Raw genomic sequence first — 24,954 nt, forward strand, 5'->3', positions numbered from 1 at the left:
GGGCTTCCCTGGTGGCACAGTGGTTGAGAGTCCGCCTGCCGATGCAGGGAACACGGGTTCATGCCCCGGTCCGGGAAGATCCCACATGCCGCGGAGTGGCTGGGCCCATGAGCTATGGCCGCTGAGCCTGTGCGTCTGGAGCCTGTGCTCTGCAATGGGAGAGGGCCACAACAGTGAGAGGCCCGCGTACCGCAAAAAAAAAAAAATAATAATAATGCTGAAATGAAATATATTGTGCATATGTTGTTTCCTTTTTGTGCAAGTATATCTTCTATGTAAATTCCTACAAGTGGCATTGATAGGTCAAAGGGTAAACACAATTTATTAGATATTGCTAAATTCCCTTCCATAACGGTTGTACTGTTTAACATTCCCACCAACAATGTGTGATAGTACCTATTTCTCTATGGCTGTACCAACAGAGTATATTGTCTGGCTTTTAAGTTTTTCTAATCTGCTAGGTAAGAAAAGGTATGTCTGTATAGTTTTAATTAGCATTACTATTATTATGAGTAAAGTTGAATGTAATTTCATATATTTAAGAGCCATTTACAGGAGTTCCCTGGCGATCCAGTGGTTAGGACTCGGCGCTTTCACTGCCATGGCCCCAGGTTCAGTTCCTAGTTGGGGAACTAAGATCCTGCAAGCTCATAGTGCAGCCAAAAAATAAATAAAATATCTATAAGAGCCATTTTTATATCTCTTGTTAATTGTCTTATATTTTTTGTCTAATTTTCTATCACATATTTGTTCTTCTTTTCCCTTTGATTTTTAAGAGTTCTTTATATATTAAGGATATTAATCTTTATCTGTGATATATGTTACAACAATCTTTATTTGTGATATATGTTGCAACAGATTTCCCCCACTGGTTTGTCATTTGTCTTTGGACTTACCAAAGTGTTTTTATATTTTTGTGGTTGTATTTATTAATCTTTTATTACATCTGAATTTTTATTCATAGTTAGAAAGTCTTTCCCTCCATTCAGGTTATATGGACATTCACCCATGCTTTCTTCTAGTACTTTGTTTGGTTTCCGTTTTTTACATTTAGCCCCCGATCCATTTGGTGTTTATACTTGTGTATGTAATGAGGTATGGATCCAATTTAGCCTTTCCCAAATTGCTTTCCAGTTGACCCAGCACCACTTATTAAAAAGTGTGTCTTTCACCCTGTGCTTTAAGAGAATGCCTGTATCAGAGTATGTTCTGGTATTTGGTAGGGCTACTCCCTTCCTCACAGTTTTTCTTTTCCAGACTTTTCTAGCTATTGTTGCACATTTATTTTTTGATATGATCTTTAGTACTACCTTGTTTAGTACCATTAAAAAGCTTGTTTTTTAAATTGGGATCACATGAAATTTATAAAATAACTTAGGGATAACTACATGTTTGTGACTTTCTGTCATTCTATCTATGAAGAGTTGGACAACTCTGAAGTTAGAGGGAACTGTCCAATAAGAGACCACCCTCACTTCTGACACCAATTACAAGTTTGGGGGTCCCCAAGGTCACCCTTGGGTTTGACAATTCACTGGAGGGACTCACAGAACTCACTGAAAACTGTTATACTCATGGTTATGGCTTTTTACAGGGGAAGGATACAGATTGGAACCTGCCAAGGGAAGAAGTACATAGGGCAGAGCCCCAGAAAGTACCAAACATGGAGCTTCCATTTTTCTCTCCCCATGGAGTCAGGGTGCATGACTTTGTGTGATTGGCATTGATGTGTGATAGTACACATGGAGTTCTGTCAACCAGGGAAGTTCTTGTGATCCTTGGTGTTCAGAGTTTTTTGTTTGTTTGTTTGTAAACATTTACTTATTTATTTATTTTGGCTGCACCAGGTCTTAGTTGTGGCACTCGGAATCTTCACTGCCGCATGCAGGATCTTTTAGTTGCAGCCTGCAGGATCTTTAGTTGCGGCATGTGGGATCTAGTTCCAAGACCAGGGATCGAACCTGGGTCCCCTGTATTGGGAGCGTGGAGCCTTAGCCATTGGACCACCAGGGAAGTCCCCCAGAGTTTTTAATTAGGGCTTCATTTTATAGGCATGATTGTCCATGTGGCTGCTGTCTGTCTCCAGCCCCTCTGGGAGTGACCCAAAGCCCCCACCCTAAATCATGTGGTTGATCTTTCTGGTGTGGCCAGCCCCCACCTAAACTTACATTGTTATGCTATTCATGGTGACTCAAGGCCCCTATGTAAAACTTCCTTCCTTCCTTCCTTCCTTCCTTCCTTCCTTCCTTCCTACCTTCCTACCTTCCTCCCTCCCTCCCTCCCTCCTTCCCTCCCTCCCTCCCTCCCTCCCTCCCTCTCTCTCTCTCTCCCTTCCTTCCTATCTGGTTATTTTAAGGAAATTACCATTTATTCTAATCTTTACTGTTTTTTTTTTAAATTGGGATTGGGTATTGAATTCTGTTTCAATATTTTTGTATCAGCATTTCTTATATTAATTAGATTAATCATGTAAGTTTTCTCTTTAGGTCTGTTTAATGGTGATTTATGTTAATGAATCTTCTAATATTGAACTATCATTGTATGCCTGGAATAAATTTTAATTGGTCATGTGGATCTATTCCTTTTGCTTATACAGTTGACCCTTGGACAACATGGGTTTGAACTGTTTGGGTCCACTTATATGTGGATGTTTTTCAATAGTAAATACTTCAGTACTACACAGTCCAGGTTTGGTGAATCCACAGATGTGGAAAACCACTGATATGGAGGGCTGACTATAAGTTATACGTAGATTAACCCCCATGTTGTTCAAGGGTTAACTGTATTTTATTTAGGATTTTTTGCACTGTTGTTCATAAGTGAGATTAGTCTGCATTTTCCTATTTTGTACAACCTTAAATGAGTTTATGTGTCAAATTTATACTCAGTTCTCGTACAAATTTGGAAGCTTTTCATTTTTCTATGCTCAGGAAGAATTAGAGCAGTTAGAGTCTTCTAAGGTCTCTTGTGAGCATGAGTCTTATCCTGGGCATATGTGTGGCTTTCTACATTCCCCTGTACATGGGTGCTTTTGAATGTCCTAATTTCCCAAAGGATCCCCCCCCCCCCAGTATTTCCTCTCAGGCCTTAGGCAGTCTGTTGTCTGTCTGGACTGTAATCTTTTGCCCCAGGCATCTCTGGATTGTTAGTTTGCCTTGCAGCCTTTAAGAGCAATGCCTACTGCTTTCTGGCCTGAGTTCAGAGTTAGGTGAAACAGAGAGGAGCACCTTGCATCAGTCTTTCTGGTAGCCCCAGACAGGTTAGAACAGACACACACTAATTTGTGAATAAGGTCTGCTCTGCTTCCTTTAGAATTAGGGGTTGGGGGTCCCACATGGGGAACATTGGCTGCTGCTGCTTCAAGACTGTTGTCTCTTAGGAGACGGGCAAGTAAAGATGCCATGAAGTCTTCCTGATGTCTTTTATTTATTTATTTATTTTTGGCGGTACGCGGGCCTCTCACTGCTGTGGCCTCTCCCGTTGCGGAGCACAGGCTCAGCGGCCATGGCTCACAGGCCCAGCTGCTCCGCGGCATGTGGGATCCTCCCGGACTGGGGCATGAACCTGCGTCCCCTGCATCGGCAGGCGGACTCTCAACCACTGCGCCACCAGGGAAGCCCTCCTGATGTCTTTTGAGTTGCCTTTTTCTTGATTCCATGTGGTTACTGCAAACCTTTGTTTTCCAGAGTTTTGACAAAGTTGGGTCTGACACTTTTTTGCTTTTTAATTTTCATTTTTGGGGTGGTAGTGGGAGAGAAGCTAAGGGCTGGGAGCTGCCTACTCTGTCATTTTGCTAATGCCATTGTGGGGTGAATTTCTTATCACCTGAAATATTTTCTCATTTTCTGTTGTTCTCAAGCTTTGAATGGATGCACACTGTTTTCATCTTTTTAAGGACTGTTGGAGGTTGTGGTGACTTGCACGATTCTTGGCTCAAGAGCCCCCTCTTTTGTCAGTGAGGCAAACTGCAGTTCCCTTAATGGAGACTTTCTTTTGGCACTGTGGAGGGGCCCCTTGTGTGTGCTCTGACTTGTTTTAGTTTGTTTAGGTCATTTTTTGTCTCACATGACCTTCAGTTTCCCCCTCTAGCTTTTCCCCTTTACAACCCAATCTCCACATGGTTCTTCCTCATTCCTTTTTATCATCTGCTCCCTTGGAGGTGATGCTTTTTTGTGACTGCCACCTTGGGTCCCATATACCGTTCTTATAGCTGGTGCTGTGACTGATCTAGCCCACTTTCAGTGTTTTTATACTTATGGTAGATTTTCTCTTTCTAAGCTTTGATTTCAGCTCATTCTTAGGTTCTCTGCTCCCCTCTCTGTTCTCTTGACTGTTTTCTTCATACCCTTCTCACACTCCAGAAAGGTTTGTGGCAGTAATTTGAAAGCCAGCTGAGCTGGAATTTGGTATTTGTTTTTCAATCGTAGGTAATTAGAAATGTGTATAGTACTCTCTATTTTCTATTATAAGTTATACTGAAGGTATAGGTTATGTGTAGTTTTATTTGTTCTTCATATTGATCTGTATAGTTGTTTGGAGGATATGTGAAGAGATTTGGATTTAACTACTTCACCTTTAACAGGTGAAGTTATTCCAAATTACCTGGAGGAACCTTAATTTTTTTAATAAAAAATTAAGGTATAATCTGTATACAGTAAAATAGGCCTTCAGTGTACAGTTCTGCATCTTTTGGCAAACTCTGCAAGTTTTGACACTGCCACAATGAAGATGTAGAACAGTTCTATCGCCTCCCAATACAGTTGACCCTTGGAAACTCGGGGGTTAGTGGTTCCAGCTCCCTGCACAGTTGAAAATTTACGTATAACTTTGGACTCCGTCAAAATTTAACTGCTAATAGCCTAGTGTTGACCAAAAGCTTTACCAATAACATAAACAGTCTATTAACACATATTTTGTATGTTATATGTATTAAATACTGTATTCTTACAATAAAGTAAGCTAGAGATAAGGAAATGTCATTAAGAAAATCATAAGGAAGAGAAAATACATGTTCAGTACTGCACTGTATTTGTCGATACTTAAGTTTGTGTCGTCTGTTTACAAGATGAATCACGTCTGTCAGTACCTACATTAATATTGTCTTATATGATACAAAATACTGTAGATGTTATACAGATTATTAACACGATATCAACAATGAAAAGATAATATGAAAAATTCATATTTATTTACAGTTATAACGATTTATACATTGATAACGAAGCAGCAATATGATTGCTTTATGGTAGCATAGTGTAGTCGATATGATTGCTTCATGGTAGCTTAGCCTATATACTAATGAATGGTTATATAATTTTATGGCATACAGTATTACAGTCATATTCATAATACAGTATTGGAAACATTGTTATATTTTTTTAAAAACCCACTTACCTGTGATGATAGGCTGATAAGCAGTTTCTCCAATTATGAGAGACAAGGGCATACTGTATGGTAATAAAATTCTTTGAAAGCAAAGTTATAAAATAGTAGGAAAACTAACACATTATTAATTTTATATAAATATCACCATATGCCTATGTAAGGATAGAATAGTATCTACATATATTTTATGCTTTCATGACATTCCTAAATTTTTCTTAATATTTTCAATATTTCTAGGCTATGCAATTCATCTGTGAGTTTTTTCAAATTGTTGCAAATCTCCAAAAATTTTTCCAATATATTTACTGAAAGAAATCTGCATATAAGTGGACCCATGTAGTTCAAATCTGTGTTGTCAGATTGTCAATCTGTGTTGTCAAGGGTCAACTGTATTTCCCCTTTGTAGTCAACCCCTGGCCGCACCCTGGCCCCTTGTAATCACTGATATATTTTTGGTCTCTATAGTTTTGCCTTTCCCATGTTATATAAATGGAATAATACAGTATGTAGCTTGTTGAGTCTGGCTTCTTTCACTTAGGGTAATACATTTGAGGTTCACCCATGTTGTTGCATGTATCATTAGTTCTTTCAGTTTTCTTGTTGAGTAGTATTACATTGTATAGATTACAGTTTGTTTTTCACTCACTGGTTGAAAAACATTTGGGTTGTTTCCATATTTTGGTGATTACAAATATACCTGCTATATAAATGTTCATGTACAGGTTTTTGGGTTTACATAAGTTTTCTTTCCACTTGGGTAAATATACCTGTGAGTGGGATTGCAGGTCCTATGGGAGTATATGCTTAACTTCATAAGAAACTAGAAAACTGTTCCAAAGTGGCTGTTCCATTTGCATCCCTATCTATGATAAATGAGACTTCCAGTTGTTCCACATCACCAGCACTTGGCATTGTCAGTTTCTTTTCCCATTCTGATACGTATGTAGTGGTAGCTCATTGTGGTTTTGATTTGTAGTTTCCTCATGGCTAATGATGTTGAGCATCTTTGTATGTGCTTATTTCCCATTTATATATCTTTGGTAAAGTATGTCTCTTTTGCTTTTTTTTTTTTCAGTTTTGAGAGTTCTAGTTCTTATGTATTCTCAATACAGCTTCTTTGTCGGGTATATGATTTGTAAATATTTTCTCCTGTTCCATGGCTTTTTATTCTTTTAACAGTGTCTTTTGAATTTTGGTGTCACATCAAAGAAATACTTGGTAAACCTAAGGTTAAAAAGATTTTCTCTTATATTTTCTTCTAAAAATTTTATAGGTTTAGATTTTACATGTAGGTCTGTGATCCATTTTGAGTTAATTTTTATATATGTTGGAGATATGGATTGAAGTTCTTTTTTTATTTTTATTTTTTGGCATATGGATATCCAGTTGTTCCAACACCATTTGTTGAACTGGGAACTCCCATTTTCCATTAAAGTGCCTTTGCATTTGTCAAAAATAATTTTAAGTATAAAGATATAAAGTACCTTTAATTATAACATACATGAAGTACAGTTTATAAGTGTACAGCTTGATGAATTATCACAAAGTGGACACACTGTGGAGCCACCCCCAGGTCAACGTGAAGATTATAACATAAATCACGACCTAAATCCCCCTTCATGCCCTCTTTCAATCAATATCAGCCTCAAATGTAATCACTCTCCTAACTTCTGACATCATGGATTAGGCTTGCCTGTTCTCTTACTGTATATAAATAGAATTATGCAGTATGTGCTCTTTTGTGGCTGGATTCTTTTGCTCATTAGTACAATTGTGACATTCATCTATGTTGGATATGCAGCTGTAGTTCATTCCTTTTCATTACCACATAGTATTCCTTTGAAAGATTGTGCCACAATTTACCTACTGTATTTTTGAGGGACATTTGGATTTTTCCCACAACTTAGTATTAGAAATAGTGCTTCTGTGAACATCCTACTTGTTTTCTAGAGCACACGTGCATGATTTTCTCTAAAGTGTGCACCTAAGAGTAGAATTTCTGGGTCATAGTGTTTGCAAATCATTAACTTTAGTAAATAATGCCAAACTGTTTTCCCAAGCAGTTATACCAGTTTTTAACATTCCTACTAACAGCGTGTGCGAGTTCCCATTTCAACACAATCTTATGGCATTTTATTTATCTATCTATTTATTTATTTTTGCAGTGCGCGGGCCTCTCACTGTTGTGGCCTCTCCCGTTGCGGAGCACAGGCTCCAGACACGCAGGCTCAGCGGCCATGGCTCATGGGCCCAGCCGCTCCGCGGCATGTGGGATCTTCCCGGACCAGGGCACGAACTCGTGTCCCCTGCATCGGCAGGCGGACTCTCAACCACTGCACCACCAGGGAAGCCACATCTTATGGCATTTTAGTCATATAATTATAATGTTTCTGGTGGGTGCCAAGTGGTGTCTCAATGTGGCTTAAATTTTCATTTACCTGAGTGCTAACAGGGTTGGGTATATTTTCTTATGTTCATAGAACATATGTCCATATGTTTATTTTTTCCTTTTAGTGAAGTATCTATTCACATCTCTTGTCTATTTTTCTGCATTGTTTGTATGTGTCTTTTGATTTGTAGGGGTTATTTTATATGTTCCAGATCAGAACGCTTTATCACTTATGAAAGCTGCCGATAATCTCCCCATCTATAGGTTGCCTTTACTGCTGTATTTTTAATCTTGTAACATGTATGTCTTTTCCTTTATGAGTAGTGCTTTTCATGTCTTGTTTTTGAATGTTTTCCCTACACCAAGCTTATGAAAACATTTTCCTATATTATTTTCCAGACACTTCATCGTGTTACCTTTCACATTAGATTTACAAATTACCTGTAGCAGATTTTTGTATATAGTGAGAGTTAGGGGGTTAAATGTCATTTTTGTCCCCATATAGACATCTGGTAACCCATCCACATTTACTTGAAAATATCATCCTGTCACTACTGTTTTGCAGTTTCAACTTTATCATAACTCAGGTGTCCGTACATATTTGGATTATCTTTTTAGTTCTACTGGACTATATGTCTATCCATCTATCCTTGTGCTAATGCCACATTGTCTTAAATATTCTGTTATTTAATATAATAGTTTCTCTACCATGACTTGTGATTTTTTTTTTCCCACAGAGTAGGTCACTAACTTGATAGGCATCCTGTATTAAATTATCATCATGAACTGGAAACCCAGTCAGAAGTTCCCCTACATTCATTCCATCCTTATCACCCAGTGGTAAGCATATTAGAATAAAAGAATGTGCAATTATAGGGACTCATGACATTTGAGGATGTGGCTGTGGATTTCACCCAGGAGGAGTGGCAATACCTGAACCCTCCACAGAGGAACCTGTACAGAGATGTGATGCTGGAGACCTACAGCAACCTGGTCTCTGTGGGTAAGAATGGCTTCCTCAGGTAATTTTGCTGTTTATGATTATTCTGTCCAATAGAACGCCTTTCCTTTCTCAAGTTTGGAAACTTCCAAGGCCTCTGAACTGATTGAAGAGTTTGTCATTAAATTCCATGGATCAGAGTTCCTTTTCCCCCTTTGCTTTCCTGACAAGGTGTTTATGAACTCAAAACTCAGCTGAATTGGTTTGACGACCATTGTGTCAAGTGATATATCGCTTGTACTGCCCCAAACTCCACCTTCCTTTTTCTCAGAGGCTCTGAAGACCAAGGAGGTATTGCTATCATTTCTCATTAGCAGGGCAGCAGGTTACCAAACCAGATCTCATCCTTAAATTGGAGGTAGAAGAGCCATGCCTGCCAGAAGGAAAAATCCCAATTTGGAGCTTTCCAGGTAAGTGGGATTGACTCAGGCTATGGGGACAGGAGGTCCCAGCTTGTCAGTCAGGGGTGAGGACCTGTGAAAGGACTTTCAGGAATATCTCAGGAATGGTTGTTGGAGGACAGGGACATGAACACCTAAGGCACCCCCTCCCCTATCCTACACCCACCAGACCACTCTCCTTAGGTTGGTGCTCACCAATAAGTTTCTGCACAGCTCCATTTCCCTGTATAAAGTTGTCTTGTAAATGACAGTCCGCTGGCCCCACGCCCTGCCAGTTCTATCGTTCTTACCTCCCACTACTCATCTGAAGCCAGGCCCAAATGAGTCACAGGCCTAGGCACTAATGCTCTAATCCCAGATTGGGTTACCTGATTCCATCCAGTTTAGACATTCCTATGAGATTTGTTCTCCTAAAGCATCTTGATTCTCTCTTTAACAACAGCTTTATTAAGATATAATTAACATACAATAAAATTCACTCTTTTGAAGTGAAACTCAAAAACTCAGGATGTTTATTATATTCACAGAATATACTGTCTAACCATCACCACTATCTAATTCTAGAACATTATCATCACCCTCCAAAGAAACTCCTATCCCTTATCAGTCACTCTCCATTCCCCAACCCCCATCCCCTGGCAAGCACTAATCTACTTTCTATCTCTATAGTTTTGCCTATTCTGGACATTTCTTATAAATGGAACCATACAAAATGTGGAATTTTATGTCTGGTTTCTTTCATTTGGCATGTTTTCAAGGTTTGTCCATATTGTAGCATGTGTCATCATTTTTTATGGTGGAATGATATTTCATTGTATGGATATTCCACATTTTGTTTATCCATTCATCTGTTGATGGACATTTAGGTTATTTCCACTTTTTGGGTATTATAGATAATGCTGCTATGAACATTCATGTAGAAGTTTTGAAATGTACATTTTCATTTCTTTTGAGAACATACATAGGAGTGGAGTTGTTAGACCATGTGATAGCTGTTTGTGTTAAAATTTTGTGGAACTGCCAAACTGTGTGAATATCCTGTTCCTCCAAAATTTTTACCCGGTGGTTTTAACATTCACTGATGATTCTTGCCTGAATCAATTATTACTAAGATGGTTAGAAAAATGGTGCATTTTCTATCATTCCTTCTACATTTGTAAGTTGGCATTTTTCTGTAAAGAACTTTCCTTCTTTATTGATTAGCTGGAATACTTCAATAAAGAGGGATTGCCCTCCATCTATTACAGTTGACCCTTGAACAACACAGGTTTGAACTGTGCAAGTCCACTTATATGCGTTTTTCAATGGTAATGGTACAGTGCTAGATGATCTGCAGTTGGTTAAATCCACGGATGTGGGACCGCAGACTAGGAGGAGAAACTACCTATATGGAGGGCCAACTATAAGTTACAATTGGATTTTCAACTGTGCAGAAGGTCAGTGCCCCTAACCCCTGCATTGTTCAAGGGTCAACTGTATTTGGTTATATATGAGTTACATGTATTTTTCCATTTCTTTATCAGTTTTCAAAATGAGTTGGTTTTGTAGCATCATTCAAAGCCTAGTATGTCTTTTTGGAGTATCATTTATGGACTTATGGATTTAGACACTTTTATGTTTTGATCCATTGCCTTATCCTTTTTATAAATCAAACTGCTCTATCTCTGGCCAGTGGAAACCCCTTCAAGTTGGGTCCCTAGGCTTTGGTAGCTTCCTTGCTTTCTGTTGTTACAAGATGTTCCAGGCTCATATTATACAGTTCCTTTCTCTGCCCTGGAATCAGCCATTTCTCCAAGGAGCCTTGGTTCTTTTTAGTGGTAAATAATGTTTTGTGACCACAGTTTGGATGTTAGGGAATTGTTTCTCAGGCCTTTTCATTGACATAGCTAGGAACTACGTAAACAAAGATTTTTAAGAGAAAGACATGTATTCAAATGTATATTTCCAAATCAAATTCTGGACTTAAAGGTTTTTAATTTATTAATCTTACATCTGATGGTAATATTGTTAATATTATTCTGAGATTGCTGAATGTGTATAGTGGGTTGAATCAATTGAGGTAATCATGTTGGTGCCATTGAGAATCAAGACTTTTTAGCATGGTTGTTAGGAAATACAGATGAGGGGATATTTATTACTATTAGGGAATCCTTTTATTTTCAATTTTGCTTTATGAGTATATAAAATATTTGCAAAATATTAACTTGGTTCCAAAATCAAACCTAGAAAATAAAATCAAACCTAGAAAACAAGGTATATTCAAAGAAGTCCAGCCTCTTTCCCTCTCCATCCTACTCTCTCTCTTCCTTCCCCCATAGGTAACCATTTGTTAAAATTTAAAGATTTATCCTTCCATTGTTTTTTATAGTATGAGCCTATATTATTTTAAATATATACTTATATATTTGTTTCCTCCTTAGAAAAATGTTAGCCTACTGTGCTTATTTTTATACACCTTCTTTATTCAGTTAATTCAAGAACATGTTAAATATACTGAGATAGTCCTTACTTCTTTTTATAGTAAATGTAGTGACTCAATCATAATAGTAGTAGCTGTATTGTAATAGTGGTAGTTGTTATTCTAGTAAACATTTGAAGTGCTGTCCATAAACATTACATTTCGGTGGGCACTGTTATAATTACTGTTTTCCAGGTGTGAAAGTAAGATGCAAATAGATTAGCTAATATGCCTAAGGTCACAGAACATGTAAAAGTCTGATCCAGGATTTGATCCTGGCCTAGAGAACTTATGACCCTAGCCACATGTGCTATGTTGCTTCTTAACCACCTAAGGAGGTCCAGATTCAGTAGATCCTTGGTGGAGCTTGGGTCCCATCGAATGTATTTTGTAAAAGCTTTTCTTATGATTATGATATTCACTCTCAGTTAAGAACTAGTGCTTTACTATGGAAAGAAAGGAAGTCATAGGAAGAGAAGCCACAGCTGCATGATCCCTTTTAAAATTCAGTATTACTCTCAAATGTTGTTATTAAATCTAAGTGGTAATATGAGTAGTTATTGTACTCTTCTTTCAACTTTTCTGTACGTTTGAAATTTTTCATATAAAATTTTAGGAAAAGGTGAGAAGAAAATTAAACTACAAAAAATAAAAATTCAGTGTATGTGCAAAAAGTATTTACTGTCCAGGATACCATTGGTTTTAAGACACACCACTGAGAAATAAAATTTTCCAGCAATTTATGACATGTCATTGATTGTAAGGTGAATCTGGATTCAGAGGTTTTAAAATGTGGAATAATATGCATCTTATAATTGATGAAGTATAGTATATTAAAGGCAAGGCCTTGCAATTTTAACTGTCTAAATGAGTGGTACAGATAACTGACTACTTTAGAAGTTAATGAAAGTTAAAGTTATTGAGGAAGATCAGATTAAGCTTTTTTGAAAAGACTGAACTGCTTCTTGAAAGTTATCTAGATTCTGAATATAGCAAAATATGGAGGGCGGGGCTATGTGAGTGACGGAACATGAGGAAGGGTTTGGAGTTAATAATAGACGGAGTTTTTAGTGGAATTAGTGTAGACAGAAGCAGAAGGTGGTGTTGAAGAACTGTGAATGCAAACTTGGATGAATACAAAGGTGAATCCAAATTGGGCAAGGATATTTAGGTTTCTTTGTTTTTGTAAGGCTAATTATTCTAGATATTTCTCTCATTTACTGAGAATGTGGGCTTCAGGATTGTTGTAAGATTTGAGTCCACAAGTCACAGTGTTGTATTTCTGTCTAGGTGGAAATAATGTAAGTCAGGAACAGTTAAGAGTTCATATGATAAATAAAGGGTGATAATATCTCCAGAGTGATGTAAAAGTAGAGGTAAGAAAGACTGAGATGTTAGGGTAAGATTGTTTTGGGTAACAAAAAGGCTAGCAGGTGGGAGTTTAGTAAAAGAACAGGATTTGATGGCTGTGATTCTCCAGGAACTCATAAAATGAGATATCAGTATCAGCTTTCATATGGTAGGGCATTTCTAAAGAAGGTCCATTCCATAATGTCAAAGTATAAAGATGGTGTATTGTACTTCTTTCTAGAAGAAGCCTGCCAGGTTGATGAACAGTTTGAGAGACAGCATCAGGATGACCAAGATAAATATCTGATGCAAGTTGGATTCCCTGACAGGAAAACAATTACCACCAAGAGTGGCCTTGACTATAATGAATTCGGAAACATACTTCATCTGAATACAAACCTTTTTGCTTCAATACAAAGGCCCCATAAATTTGAGTCATTTGGATATAATATGGTAGATAATTTAGACTTATTTAGTAGAAGCTCTGCAGGAAAGAAGCATGATAATGAATGTGCAAAATTATTCTTCCATACTGAGTATGAGAAAACAACTCCTGGAGTAAAACCCTATGGATATAAAGAGTGTGGGAAGACCCTCAGGCAAAAGAAAGGCCTTAGTCTACATCAGAGAATTAAAAATGGAGAGAAACCCTTTGAATGTACTGCATGTAGGAAAACCTTCAGCAAGAAGTCACACCTCATTGTACATTGGAGGACTCATACAGGAGAGAAACCCTTTGGATGTACAGAATGTGGAAAAGCCTTTAGCCAAAAATCTCAGCTCATTATACACCTGAGAACTCATACAGGAGAGAGGCCCTTTGAGTGTCCAGAATGTGGAAAAGCCTTCAGGGAAAAGTCAACTGTCATTATACATTACAGGACTCATACGGGAGAGAAACCTTATGAATGTAATGAATGTGGAAAAGCCTTCACTCAGAAGTCAAACCTCATTGTCCATCAGAAAACCCACACAGGAGAAAAAACTTACGAATGCACCAAATGTGGGGAATCTTTCATACAGAAGCTTGATCTAATTATACATCATAGTACTCATACAGGAAAGAAACCCCATGAATGTAATGAGTGTAAGAAAACTTTCAGTGATAAGTCAACTCTCATTATACATCAAAGAACTCATACGGGAGAGAAACCTCATAAATGTACGGAATGTGGGAAGTCTTTCAACGAGAAGTCAACCCTCATTGTACATCAGCGAACTCATACGGGAGAGAAACCCTATGAATGTGATGTGTGTGGGAAAACCTTCACCCAAAAGTCAAACCTTGGTGTACATCAAAGAACTCATTCAGGAGAGAAACCCTTTGAATGTAATGAATGTGAGAAAGCATTCTCTCAGAAATCCTATCTCATGCTACACCAGAGAGGTCATACAGGAGAGAAGCCCTATGAATGCAATGAATGTGAAAAAGCATTTTCCCAGAAATCATATCTCATTATACATCAAAGAACGCATACAGAAGAAAAACCCTATAAATGTAATGAATGTGGCAAAGCCTTCAGAGAAAAGTCGAAGCTCATTATACATCAGAGAATCCATACAGGAGAGAAGCCCTATGAATGTCCTGTATGTTGGAAAGCTTTCAGCCAGAAGTCACAGCTCATAATACATCAGCGAACACACACAGGAGAGAAACCCTATGCGTGCACAGAGTGTGGCAAAGCCTTCAGAGAAAAATCAACATTCACTGTACATCAGAGAACTCATACTGGAGAGAAACCCTATAAGTGTACAGAATGTGGGAAAGCCTTTACTCAAAAGTCAAATCTTATTGTACATCAGAGAACACATACAGGAAAGAAAGCCCATGGGAAAGGCCATACCCGGAAGTCTAAGCTCATTGCACATTAGAGAGTCAACAATGCAGTTATCTTCACTGAAGGAAAGTTTTGTCAGTTTAAGTAAACATTTTAAAAGTATGTTCTGACTTCTGGTTTAAATATGGGGAGTAAAGTCAGCCTTTTTTTCTTTCCATCTCAGTCTTCGCCCAAAACTACTAGGAGAAAAAGAAGTGGACGTGTAATCTCTGTATCTGACAAAATTAGGAGATCGCTGAAACCCTGATGAGAGGGCTGCCAGAGGCAGAGGAAATCAAGCACCAGTGCAAGGAGATTTCAAAGGCTAGAGAGGAGTGGTCAAGGCTGCAGATGTGAGATAGCACTGGTAAGGACTGTTAGCCAAGTTTTAGGCTGAGTGCAAGACCAAATAGATACATAACAATGGTAACAGAGAGCATGGGCAGGTGGGACGTTTCCTAGACCCATTTGGAGTCTCAGGAGAGACAGGCAGGGGCCTCAACAAGGAATTGCTCAGACAAGCCATATTTGCAGAAAGTAGTCTATACTCATGAGAGGAGCAGTTGGCAGGGGCTGGGGAAAGAGAAGGGAGTGTTCTTGTGAAGAACCCAACAGCTGCCCCTATTTACTGACTCTGGAAAGTCAAGTCTGAAAAACCTACCAAATGCAAAAGTAATTCCAGTTAGAAAAACTCTGATCTGCCTAGAATGTGGCCCCATTTCTTCCCTTACATGAACTTCCAGCAAACAAGTCCAGGAAAAACTCTTATTCAATGAGGAATGATTCCAAGGCAATCAAAACCATAAATGTACATGGCTTTTGAGCCGGCAATTCCACTTCTAGGAATGTATATACTCATGCATGTACAAAATGATGAACACACAGAGGTATTCAGTGATGCACTGTTTGTGAAAACAAAAGATTGGAAGCTTTCCACATGGCTCCTGAAATCATGGAATGTTCGCACAGCAACCTTTTAGGTAGACAAAAAAGAAAAATGGTTAAAGAGAACTTGGACAACATTTGTGTAGTGATGTGGGATGACCTCCAATATACATTATTAGAAAAGCAAGGTGCAGGATACTGAGGATAATATGCTACCATTTGTAAGTAAAAAGGAGAACGAATGGTGAATACATAATTGAGTGTATATGCATAAACTATCTCTGGAAAGATATACGAGAAGCTGGGAACCCTGATTACCTCTGGGAAAGGGAAGGGGAAGTGGGTGGCTGGAGGGAAGGAATGGGAGGGAGACAACTGTATATCCTTTCAGAACTTTTGAAAATTGTACTATGTGGATGTACTACCTTTTCAAAAAATAAAACTTTTTAAAAAGCATATTTTCTATTACTATTCTAATGAAGTCAGATTCTAGATGCAGGATTTCATAACATTTAGTATAGATATGCTCAATGTGGAGTTTCATTTTTTTAGAGTGAGTAAATTGAATTATCAGTCAGACAAAACAGATATCCAGCCAGTTCCAAAGGCACACAAGCATTGCTTTCTTGAGGTTGCCAAATAAAGTGATTCTAAGGTCAGCTGGGACTGCATTATGTAAATCTACAATAATTGAGACTGGAACACATTTCTTATTTAGTATGCACAGTGACATCTGTGAAAATATCCTGTACTAAAGCCTGCCAATGCCTTTCTATATCTTAAAACGACTTAAATTACTTCATTCATGCATGTGTATGTATTCTTTTTACAAGAGATATAAAGCATAAATCCACAGAGAGGTTGAATAACTTGCCCCCCAAATCACACCTCTGCTGGTGACATTTTCCAAGGTGAGAGACAGATTGAAAGCCATGATCTTAATGGATACAGCCAAAGTCCATGTAATAGCACTTTTGCTCCAGAAGGAGAGGTCCCACTGTATGGATGACCATATTTGTGGCCCTCACCCTATTGTGGTTTTTCACTGAGGCCATCTCTGTGGTGGAATCAAGCTTAGTAGACGCAAACTATTACATTGAGAATGGATAAACAGCAAGGTCTTACTGTATAGCACAGGGAACTATATTCAATATCCTGTGATACACCATAATGGAAAAGAATATGAAAAATAATGTATATATGTATAACTGAATCACTTTGCTGTATAGCAGAAATTAACATGACATTGTACATCAACTATACTTCAATAAAATTGAAAAACAAAAGAAACATTTCATCCTCCTGCTGATAGAGAATATTCCTGGGGTTTCAGGCCCATCAAAGGTCACCCTTAAGTGGGATGGGGATGGGCGGTCAGATCTGCCATTTCAGGTTGATCTTGGACTCCTGCTTCCTGGGGCCCAGATGGCAGTCTGATGTGATGGCCATGTGTGTAAGCAGAGGTGAGTGAGGCAGGGACCCAGAGGGGAAGGGGTGGAAATCTCCAGCAATAGATGTGAATAGCAAAGTGGATCTGGGGGTCATCATTGATAAGAAAGTAGTAGTTAGAGAAAAAATGTGTCTTTGTGGCATTTTACAGCTGCTGTATGAATTTAGGAGAAATAGTATTTCCTGTTAACTTGCAATTGTCTTTATCTGTACCTGTTATGCAGTGCTGCCTTTTTCTTTCTCACTCTGAGCTGATTTTCACTCTTTCTGTCCCAGAGAAGTTTTTACTCTTCACTACCCCTTTTGGCCAAGGGCAGGTGAGTTCAACTATAGAATATTATTCTGGAAAATTCACATCTTCGCCATTGTCTCGGTTACATTGATCTAAAGACGGTTTGGAGAACGTAATCTGTAGTTGGACAAATGTCCATTCTTCACATTCCTTCAAAAGCACCTTAGTGTTGCATCATCAGAAAGGACAGTGGCTGCACAGTAGCATTTAGGACTCTGGAGGTCCCACATTTAAACACTGTAACACGAACACTAGGGGAATGATTATACTAAGATTGTGTAGTACACTCCTAAGTCAAGAGCCAAGTTTACCCAAGTAAAGGAAAAGAGCAGATCCCATTCCTAATCTGAAGAGTATGCAGAAGCAGATATTGGTGGACTAGCAAAAATATCAGATACATTGATTTGCTTGTTTGTTTCTCTGATATTTTTAGTAATGTTAAAGGTCCCAGAGAACCTATTGGAATATAGGTACAACATTCTTCCACCTTGAGAGGCCAATATTATATCTAGAGTGGCTGTATGTTCAACCACTGCTTGTCTGATTTCATGAACCTCTCCTGCAAGGAGTTCTATAGCCTTAGTGACCTTGTCTAGTTTTCCTGCTGTTCTCTGAACAATAGTATATAGAATTTCACCCACTTTTCTGGCCTTTACAAAGTGTGGAAAGAAGAGACTTGGTGACAGAAAAAGGCAGTCCAAAATTCCTCTTGAGTAAAGTCTTTGGACTCAAATCAAGGTCTAGTCTCTCTCCTTCTGGAATCAAATTATCTAAAGACTTCTTTCTCTGAAAAGGAAACTTATTGAAGCAAAAGAAACTCTGGGTGATATTAGGGGCTCTTTTGAAGGTAGGCATTAATTTACCAAGATAACAGATGCTGTGCAATTTGCAGTTAATAGTCAGGCATTTATGTTACAAATCCAATACAGTTCTGTCAGGGGCCACCAACTGATCTGTCTTTGGTCAAGATAACCCCTATGGGGTTGTCAAATGGTATTGTTTTGCAGCATTTGACAAGAGTGGTCCCATGCCAAGCATTGACAATTTTAGTAATAGAGACTATTGAGTAGATCTAAGTCAAAAGAACTGGGGCTGTACCTATATAATATGCTTTTTGGTAAGTTGTGTATATGTAAGACAGCCTCATTGCTGTGGCTAGGACATATAGATCAATGGAACATAATAGAGAACCCAGAAATAAACCCACACACCTACAGTCAATCTTCGACAAAGGAGACAAGAATATACAGTGGAGAAAAGACAGTCTCTTCAGCAAGTAGTGTTGGGAAAGCCGGGCAGCTGCATATAAATCAGTGAAGTCAGAACGCTCCCTCACGCCATATACAGAAATAAACTCAAAATGGCTTAAAGACTTAAATATAAGACATGATACCATAAAACTCCTAGAAGAGAAAATAGGCAAAACATTCTCTGACATAAATCGTAGCAATATTTTCTTAGGTCAGTCTCCCAAGGCAAAAGAAATCAAAACAAAAATAAACAAATGGGACCTAATCAAACTTATAAGATTTTGCACATCAAAGGAAACCATAAATAAAATGAAAAGACAACCTATGGACTGGGAGAAAATATTTTGCAAACAATGCTATCTTTAAAAAAATTTTAAATATAGTGACTCAAATTTTAAAGGTTATGCTCCATTTATAGTTATTATTAAATATTGGCTATATTCCCTGTGTTGTACAATACATCCTTGTAGCTTATTTTATACCTAATAGTTTGTACCTCTTAATCCCCTACCCCTATATTGCCCCTCCTCAGATCTGTACTATTTTTATTTTGCACTTATAACATCACGGTATGAGAGTGACTGTGTTCCCACTCATCAACCTTTTTTTTTTTTTTGCCATTGTCATAGGTAAAGGATAATAACTCGATGTGGTTTAAATATGTTTGAGTTATCTATAGCTGAGTAACAAATTATTCACAATTTAGTGGCTTAAAACAGCAAATAGTTATTATATCACAGTTTCTGTGGGCCATGAATCTGGGATTGGCACAGCTGGGTGCTTCTGACTCAAGATCTCTCAAGAGGGTGCAGTCAGGATGTCACCTTGGGATACAGTCATCTGAAGGATCCACTTTTAAGCTAATTCACATGGCTGCTGGACTGAGGGCCTCAGTTCCTTGTGGGCTGATGGACTATGGACCTCATTCTGCCACACCACGTGGGTCTCACAATAGGGCTGCTCAAAATATGGAATTTTTTTTTTTGCCAGTGTAAGTTATCCAAGATAGAGAGAGTGCCCAACATAGAAGCCACAGTCTTTTCATATTGGAAGTGATATCCCATCACTTTTGCTGTATTCTTGTTAGAAGTGAATCAATACATCTAGCCTCACTCAGGGGGAAGGGATTACACAAGGGAGTGAACAGAAAGTGGCTATCATTGGGGCCATTTAGAAGCTGACTACCACAATACATATTGGTCTACCTAGTGCTGGTGAAGATGTGGAGCAACTGGAGCTCCCATAAATTCCTGGTGGAAGTGTGAACTGGTATAACTACCTTGGAAAACAGTTCAACAGTTTCTTATAAAGCATATACTTACTATATGACAAACAGTTCTAAATTCTACATCTAAGATGTTTTTGATCATGATCATTCAACTTTTATTTAGCCATTTATGCTGAAATAAGTTTAGACACAGAAAAGTTGAAAAAAATAGCACAAAGTTCTTATATTCCCTTTGTCCACTTTCTTCTCATGTTAACATAACCATGATATAATTATGAAAACTAAAAACTAACATTAGAACAATATGATTAACTGACCTACAGACTTTATTCATCAGATTTTACCAGTTTTTCCACTAATGTCCTTTTTTAGTTCCAGAATCCAATCCAAGATACCACATGGCATTTAGTTTTCATGTCTTTTTAGCCTCCTCCAATCTGTGGAAGTCCCTTAGTCTTTTCTTGTCTTTCATGACCTTGACACTTTAAAGAGTACTAATCAGTTATTTTGTAGAATGTTCCTCAATCTGAGTTTGTCTTGTGTTTTCTTATTATTAGGTCGAAGTTACACATTTTTGAGTACTACAGAAGTGATATACCCTTCCCAGGGCTATATATCAGGGGGCACATAATGTCTATGTTATTTCCTGGTGATGTTAAACCTTTTTTTTCAGATTTCATAGCTTGTATATCTATTTAGCTCTTATGAAAACAGTGGAAACACTGCACAAAATGAACTCAACTGTTTTTATTTCCCTTCTTGATACATGCACATTCTCTACCTTAGGCTTACTGATGAGCAAGGAAGGACTGAAAGGAAGAGGAATTCTATGTTGCCTGATCTTTCTTTCCTTTTATATCATTCTCAGTGTAAAGAGCTGGCTCACACAGGGAAGTAATACAAGTGAAAAAGGACATGCCAGAGTTCTTTGGGGTTTTGAGTTTCTTAGAACGCTATTGCAAGCTTTGTTCATTCAGAGCAAGTTCTGGTTCAAATGGAAAGTGTGGCCTCTTGGGTAGGGTTTCCAGAGTTAGCAAATAAAAATAGACAAATCTGGATCTCAGATAAACAATAAATCATTTCTTAGTATAAGTTTGTCCCAAGTATTTCATAGGACATATCATAACTTGGGGCTGTCAGTGCCCCCTTCTTCCTCAGTCATAGATGTAAGATTACTTTTTAAAAAATTGTGGCAAAATACATGTAACATAAAATTTACCATGTTAATCCCCCATTTTTTTGGCCGTGCTGTGCGCTTGAGGGATCTTAGTTCCTGGACTGGGGATTGAACCCGCACCCTCAGCAGTGAAAGCACAGAGTCCTAACCACTGGACTGCGAGGAAATTCCCAATATTAACCCAATTTTTTTTGCCAGTCTGCCTGCTTTTTTTATTTTATTTTTTTATTGGAGTATAGTTGCTTTACACTGCTGTGTCAGTTTCTGCTGTACAGCCAATATTAGCCCATTTTTAAGCGTACAGTTCAGTGGCATTAACTACATTCCCATTCTTGTGCCACCATGGTGATGTTAACCTTGATTGGTTAACCCAGTGGTGTCTGCCAGGTTTCTCCACTCTAATTTTACTATTTTCCCTTTGTAATTAACAAATATCTTGGGAAAAATATGTTGAGACTATGCAAATACATTGTTTCCTATCAAATTTTCACCTACTAATTTTAGCACCCGTGGATGGATCTTGTCTGCAACATTTTTTACTGTGGTGTTCTAAAAAAAACAGTGCTTTTATACTCCCCTCATTCCTTTTGCCTTTATTAATTAGAATTATTCTGTAAGTAAGAGTTGTCCCTTTCCCCCATCTATTTATTTATATCAACTTGTACTCATATTTATTTTATTCTATGGGTTATAATCTAATAATATGGTTATTTATCTTCTGTCTCAAATTGTTCCACCTTTGGCCATTGCAAGCAGACTCAGGTTGGCTATGGTGCCCTTTTGGTATGCCCGCATCTTTTTTTTGAGTACTTCCTTACTTCCTGGAACTACAAGTTGCTCCACCTCATTTTGTATTTTCCCTGCCCCAGTTCAACTATTTCAAGGAGCTCTGGTTCCTTTTATTAGAAAATGATATTTAGAAACCTAGATCTGGTTGCTGTGTATGTTCATTGGTACTCATTGGGTTATTATTTCTTCTAGGCCCTCTTAGCTAACTTGGAGGCTTGGAAATACAGTGAGCCCTCCATATCTGTGGGTTCTGCATCGGCAGATACAGAGGGCCAACTGTAAGGGACCTAAGCATCCTCAGATTTTGGTACCTGCAGGAGTCCTGTAAGCAATCCCCATGGTTACCCAGGGAGGACTGTATATGAATGTATATTAACTCAAGCTACACACATTTTCTTTTTCTTCTTCCATCCCTCCCTCCCTCCCTCCCTCCCTCCTTTCCTCCTTCCCTCCCCCCACTTCCTTCCTTCCTCCCTCATTCCTCCTTTCTCCTTCCTCCTTCCCTTCCTCTCTCTCAGAAATTTTTTGGCACTTAGTATATTCACAATGTTGAGCAACCATCACCACTATCTAGTTCCACAATATTTTTTTTTTTTTGCGGTACGCGGGCCTCTTATTGTTGTGGCCTCTCCCGTTGCAGAGCACTGGTTCTGGACTCGCAGGCACAGCGGGCATGGCTCACGGGCCCAGCCGCTCTGCGGCATGTGGGATCTTCCCGGACCAGGGCTCGAACCCACGTCCCCTGCATCGGCAGGCAGACTCTCAACCACTGCGCCACCAGGGAAGCCCATCCACAATATTTTTGTCACCTCAAAAAGAAACCTCCTGGGGCTTCTCCGGTGGGTCAGTGGTTAAGAATCCGCCTGCCAATGCAGGGGACATGGGTTTGAGCCTTGGTCTGGGAAGATCCCACATGCCGCGGAGTAACTAAGCCCGTGCGCCACAACTACTAAGCCTGCGCTCTAGAGCCGGCGAGCCACAACTACTGAAGCCCGCGCCTAGAGCCTATGCTCTGCAACAAGAGAAGCCACCACAATGGGAAGCCCGCCCACCACAATGAAGGGTAGCCCACACTCGCCACAACTAGAGAAAGCCCGCATGCAGCAACAAAGACCCAATGCAGCCAAAAATAAATTAAAAATAAATTAAAAATTAAAAAAAAACTTCTTAAAAAAAAAAGGTCCTACCCATTAAGAATCACCCCTCAGCCCACTCTCCCACAACCCCTGGCAACCACTACCACTTTCTGTTTCTACAGATATGCCTGTTATGGATAGTTCCTTTAAATGGAATCATACAGTATGTGGCCTTTTGTGTCTGTCTTCTTTCGCTTAGTGTAATGTTTTCAAAGATTATCCATGTTGTGGCATGAATCTATGCTTCATTCCTTTTTATGGCTGAATAATATTCCATTTTATGGATATACCATGTTTTGTTTATCCATTCATCAGCTGATGGACACTTGGGTTGTTTCCACCTTTTGGCTATTGTGAATAGTGCTTCTGTGAATGTTCATGTACAAGTTTTTGTTTGAACACTTGTTTTCAACTATTTTGGGTATATACCTAGAAGTGGAATTGATGGGTCATTTGGTAATTCTACGTTTAACTTATTGAGGAACTGCCAAACTATTTTCCACAGAGGTGGTACCATATTATATTCCCAAAAGCAATTCATGAAAGTTCCAATTTCTCCATACCCTTGCCAACATTTCAGAAAACATAACTTCTTTCAGAAAAAAAGAGGAGGGAACACTTCCCAACTCATTTTATTAGGCAGCATTACCCAAATACTAAAACCAGAAAATGATATGACAGAAAAAACTGAAGACCAATATCCTTCATGAACATGACACAAAAATCTTAATTAAAATATTAGTTATATGTATAAATATATAAATATATTTTATATATTTATATTTATAAAGATATAAAAATATACAATTTGTAAAAGATTTATAAAAATATACAATTTATAAGAGATGCATATACACATATGTATATGTATACACGTACATACAAACACATGTATTTCACATATCACAACAATGAGGGGTTCATGCCAGGAGTGCAAGGCTGTTTCAACATTTGAAAATCATTTTCATTCACCATATTAATGGACTAAATAAGACAAGCCATATAATCATCTCAGTAGATGCAGAGAAAGCATTTGATAAATACCCACTTATGATAAAAACTCAAAACAAATTAAGAACAGAATGGAAATTCCTTAACCTAATAAATGGAATCTACAAAAACCCTACAATTTACATCATACTGAATGGTGAGAAATTGCATGCTCTCGTTCTAAGATTAGAAACAAGGCAAGTATGTCTTCTCTGATCACTCCTATTCAATATTCTGCTGGAAGTCCTAGACAGTGCTATATTAGATAAGAAAAGGAAATAAAAGACATTCAGATTGGAGAGAAAGAAAGAAAACTCTATTTTCAGACAACATTATTGTCTATGTAGATAAAAATTTAAAGTCTAGAAAAAAGCTCCTAGAACTAGCAAGTTTAGCAAGATTTCAGGATACACTGTCAAATATATGAGTCAATTATATCCTACATACCAGCTATGAACAATTGGAATTTGAAATTTAAAAATATAACACATGTTAAAAAAAACACAAAAACCAAAAATATAACACACATAATATGACCACAAAGACAAACTAATTAGGTATATATCTAACAAAATATGTACAGGATCTGTATACTGAAAAAAACATCAATGAAAGAAATAAAATATCATGTAAATAAATGGAAAGATAGGCCATGCTCATGGATTGTAAGACCCAATATAATTAAAATGCCAATTCTTCCCCAATTTGACCTATAGATGCAATGTAATTCCAATTAAATTCCCAACAAGCATTTTAAAGTTATTTTTTAGCTAATTCTGCAGTCAAATGCTCTACCCCTGAGCTATACCCCACCACCCTTGACAAGCTAATTCTAAAATTGTTATGGTAAAATAGAGGAGCAAGAATAGCCAAAAAATTATGAAAAAACAAAATTGGAGGATTTGCACTACCCAATTTCAAGACTCACTGTAGAGCTACAGTTATCAAGACAGTGTGG

General features: G+C 38.1%; 2 protein-coding genes across 3 annotated transcripts in view; one reads left to right on the plus strand and one right to left on the minus strand.

Annotated features, from left to right (window-relative positions):
- LOC132418006 (zinc finger protein 182) overlaps nucleotides 1-16,937 on the plus strand; it is a 28,847-nt gene extending 11,910 nt beyond the window's left edge. Inside the window, exons 3-5 of one of the 2 annotated variants that reach the window (XM_060001906.1) lie at nucleotides 8,651-8,777; nucleotides 9,089-9,184; nucleotides 13,225-16,937. In XM_060001906.1, coding sequence (XP_059857889.1) covers nucleotides 8,651-8,777; nucleotides 9,089-9,184; nucleotides 13,225-14,855 — 1,854 coding nt within the window. In that variant the 3' untranslated portion in view covers nucleotides 14,856-16,937. The remainder of the gene's footprint in view (nucleotides 1-8,650; nucleotides 8,778-9,088; nucleotides 9,185-13,224) is intronic. The other variant, XM_060001907.1, reaches the window with a different exon arrangement.
- Nucleotides 1-24,954, minus strand: part of LOC132417940 (zinc finger protein 81) — a 142,314-nt gene that overhangs the window by 39,796 nt on the left and 77,564 nt on the right. The window lies entirely within an intron of this gene.

Source organism: Delphinus delphis, chromosome X, assembly GCF_949987515.2.
Source record: "Delphinus delphis chromosome X, mDelDel1.2, whole genome shotgun sequence".
In the NCBI taxonomy this organism is placed as follows: Eukaryota; Metazoa; Chordata; class Mammalia; order Artiodactyla; family Delphinidae; genus Delphinus; species Delphinus delphis.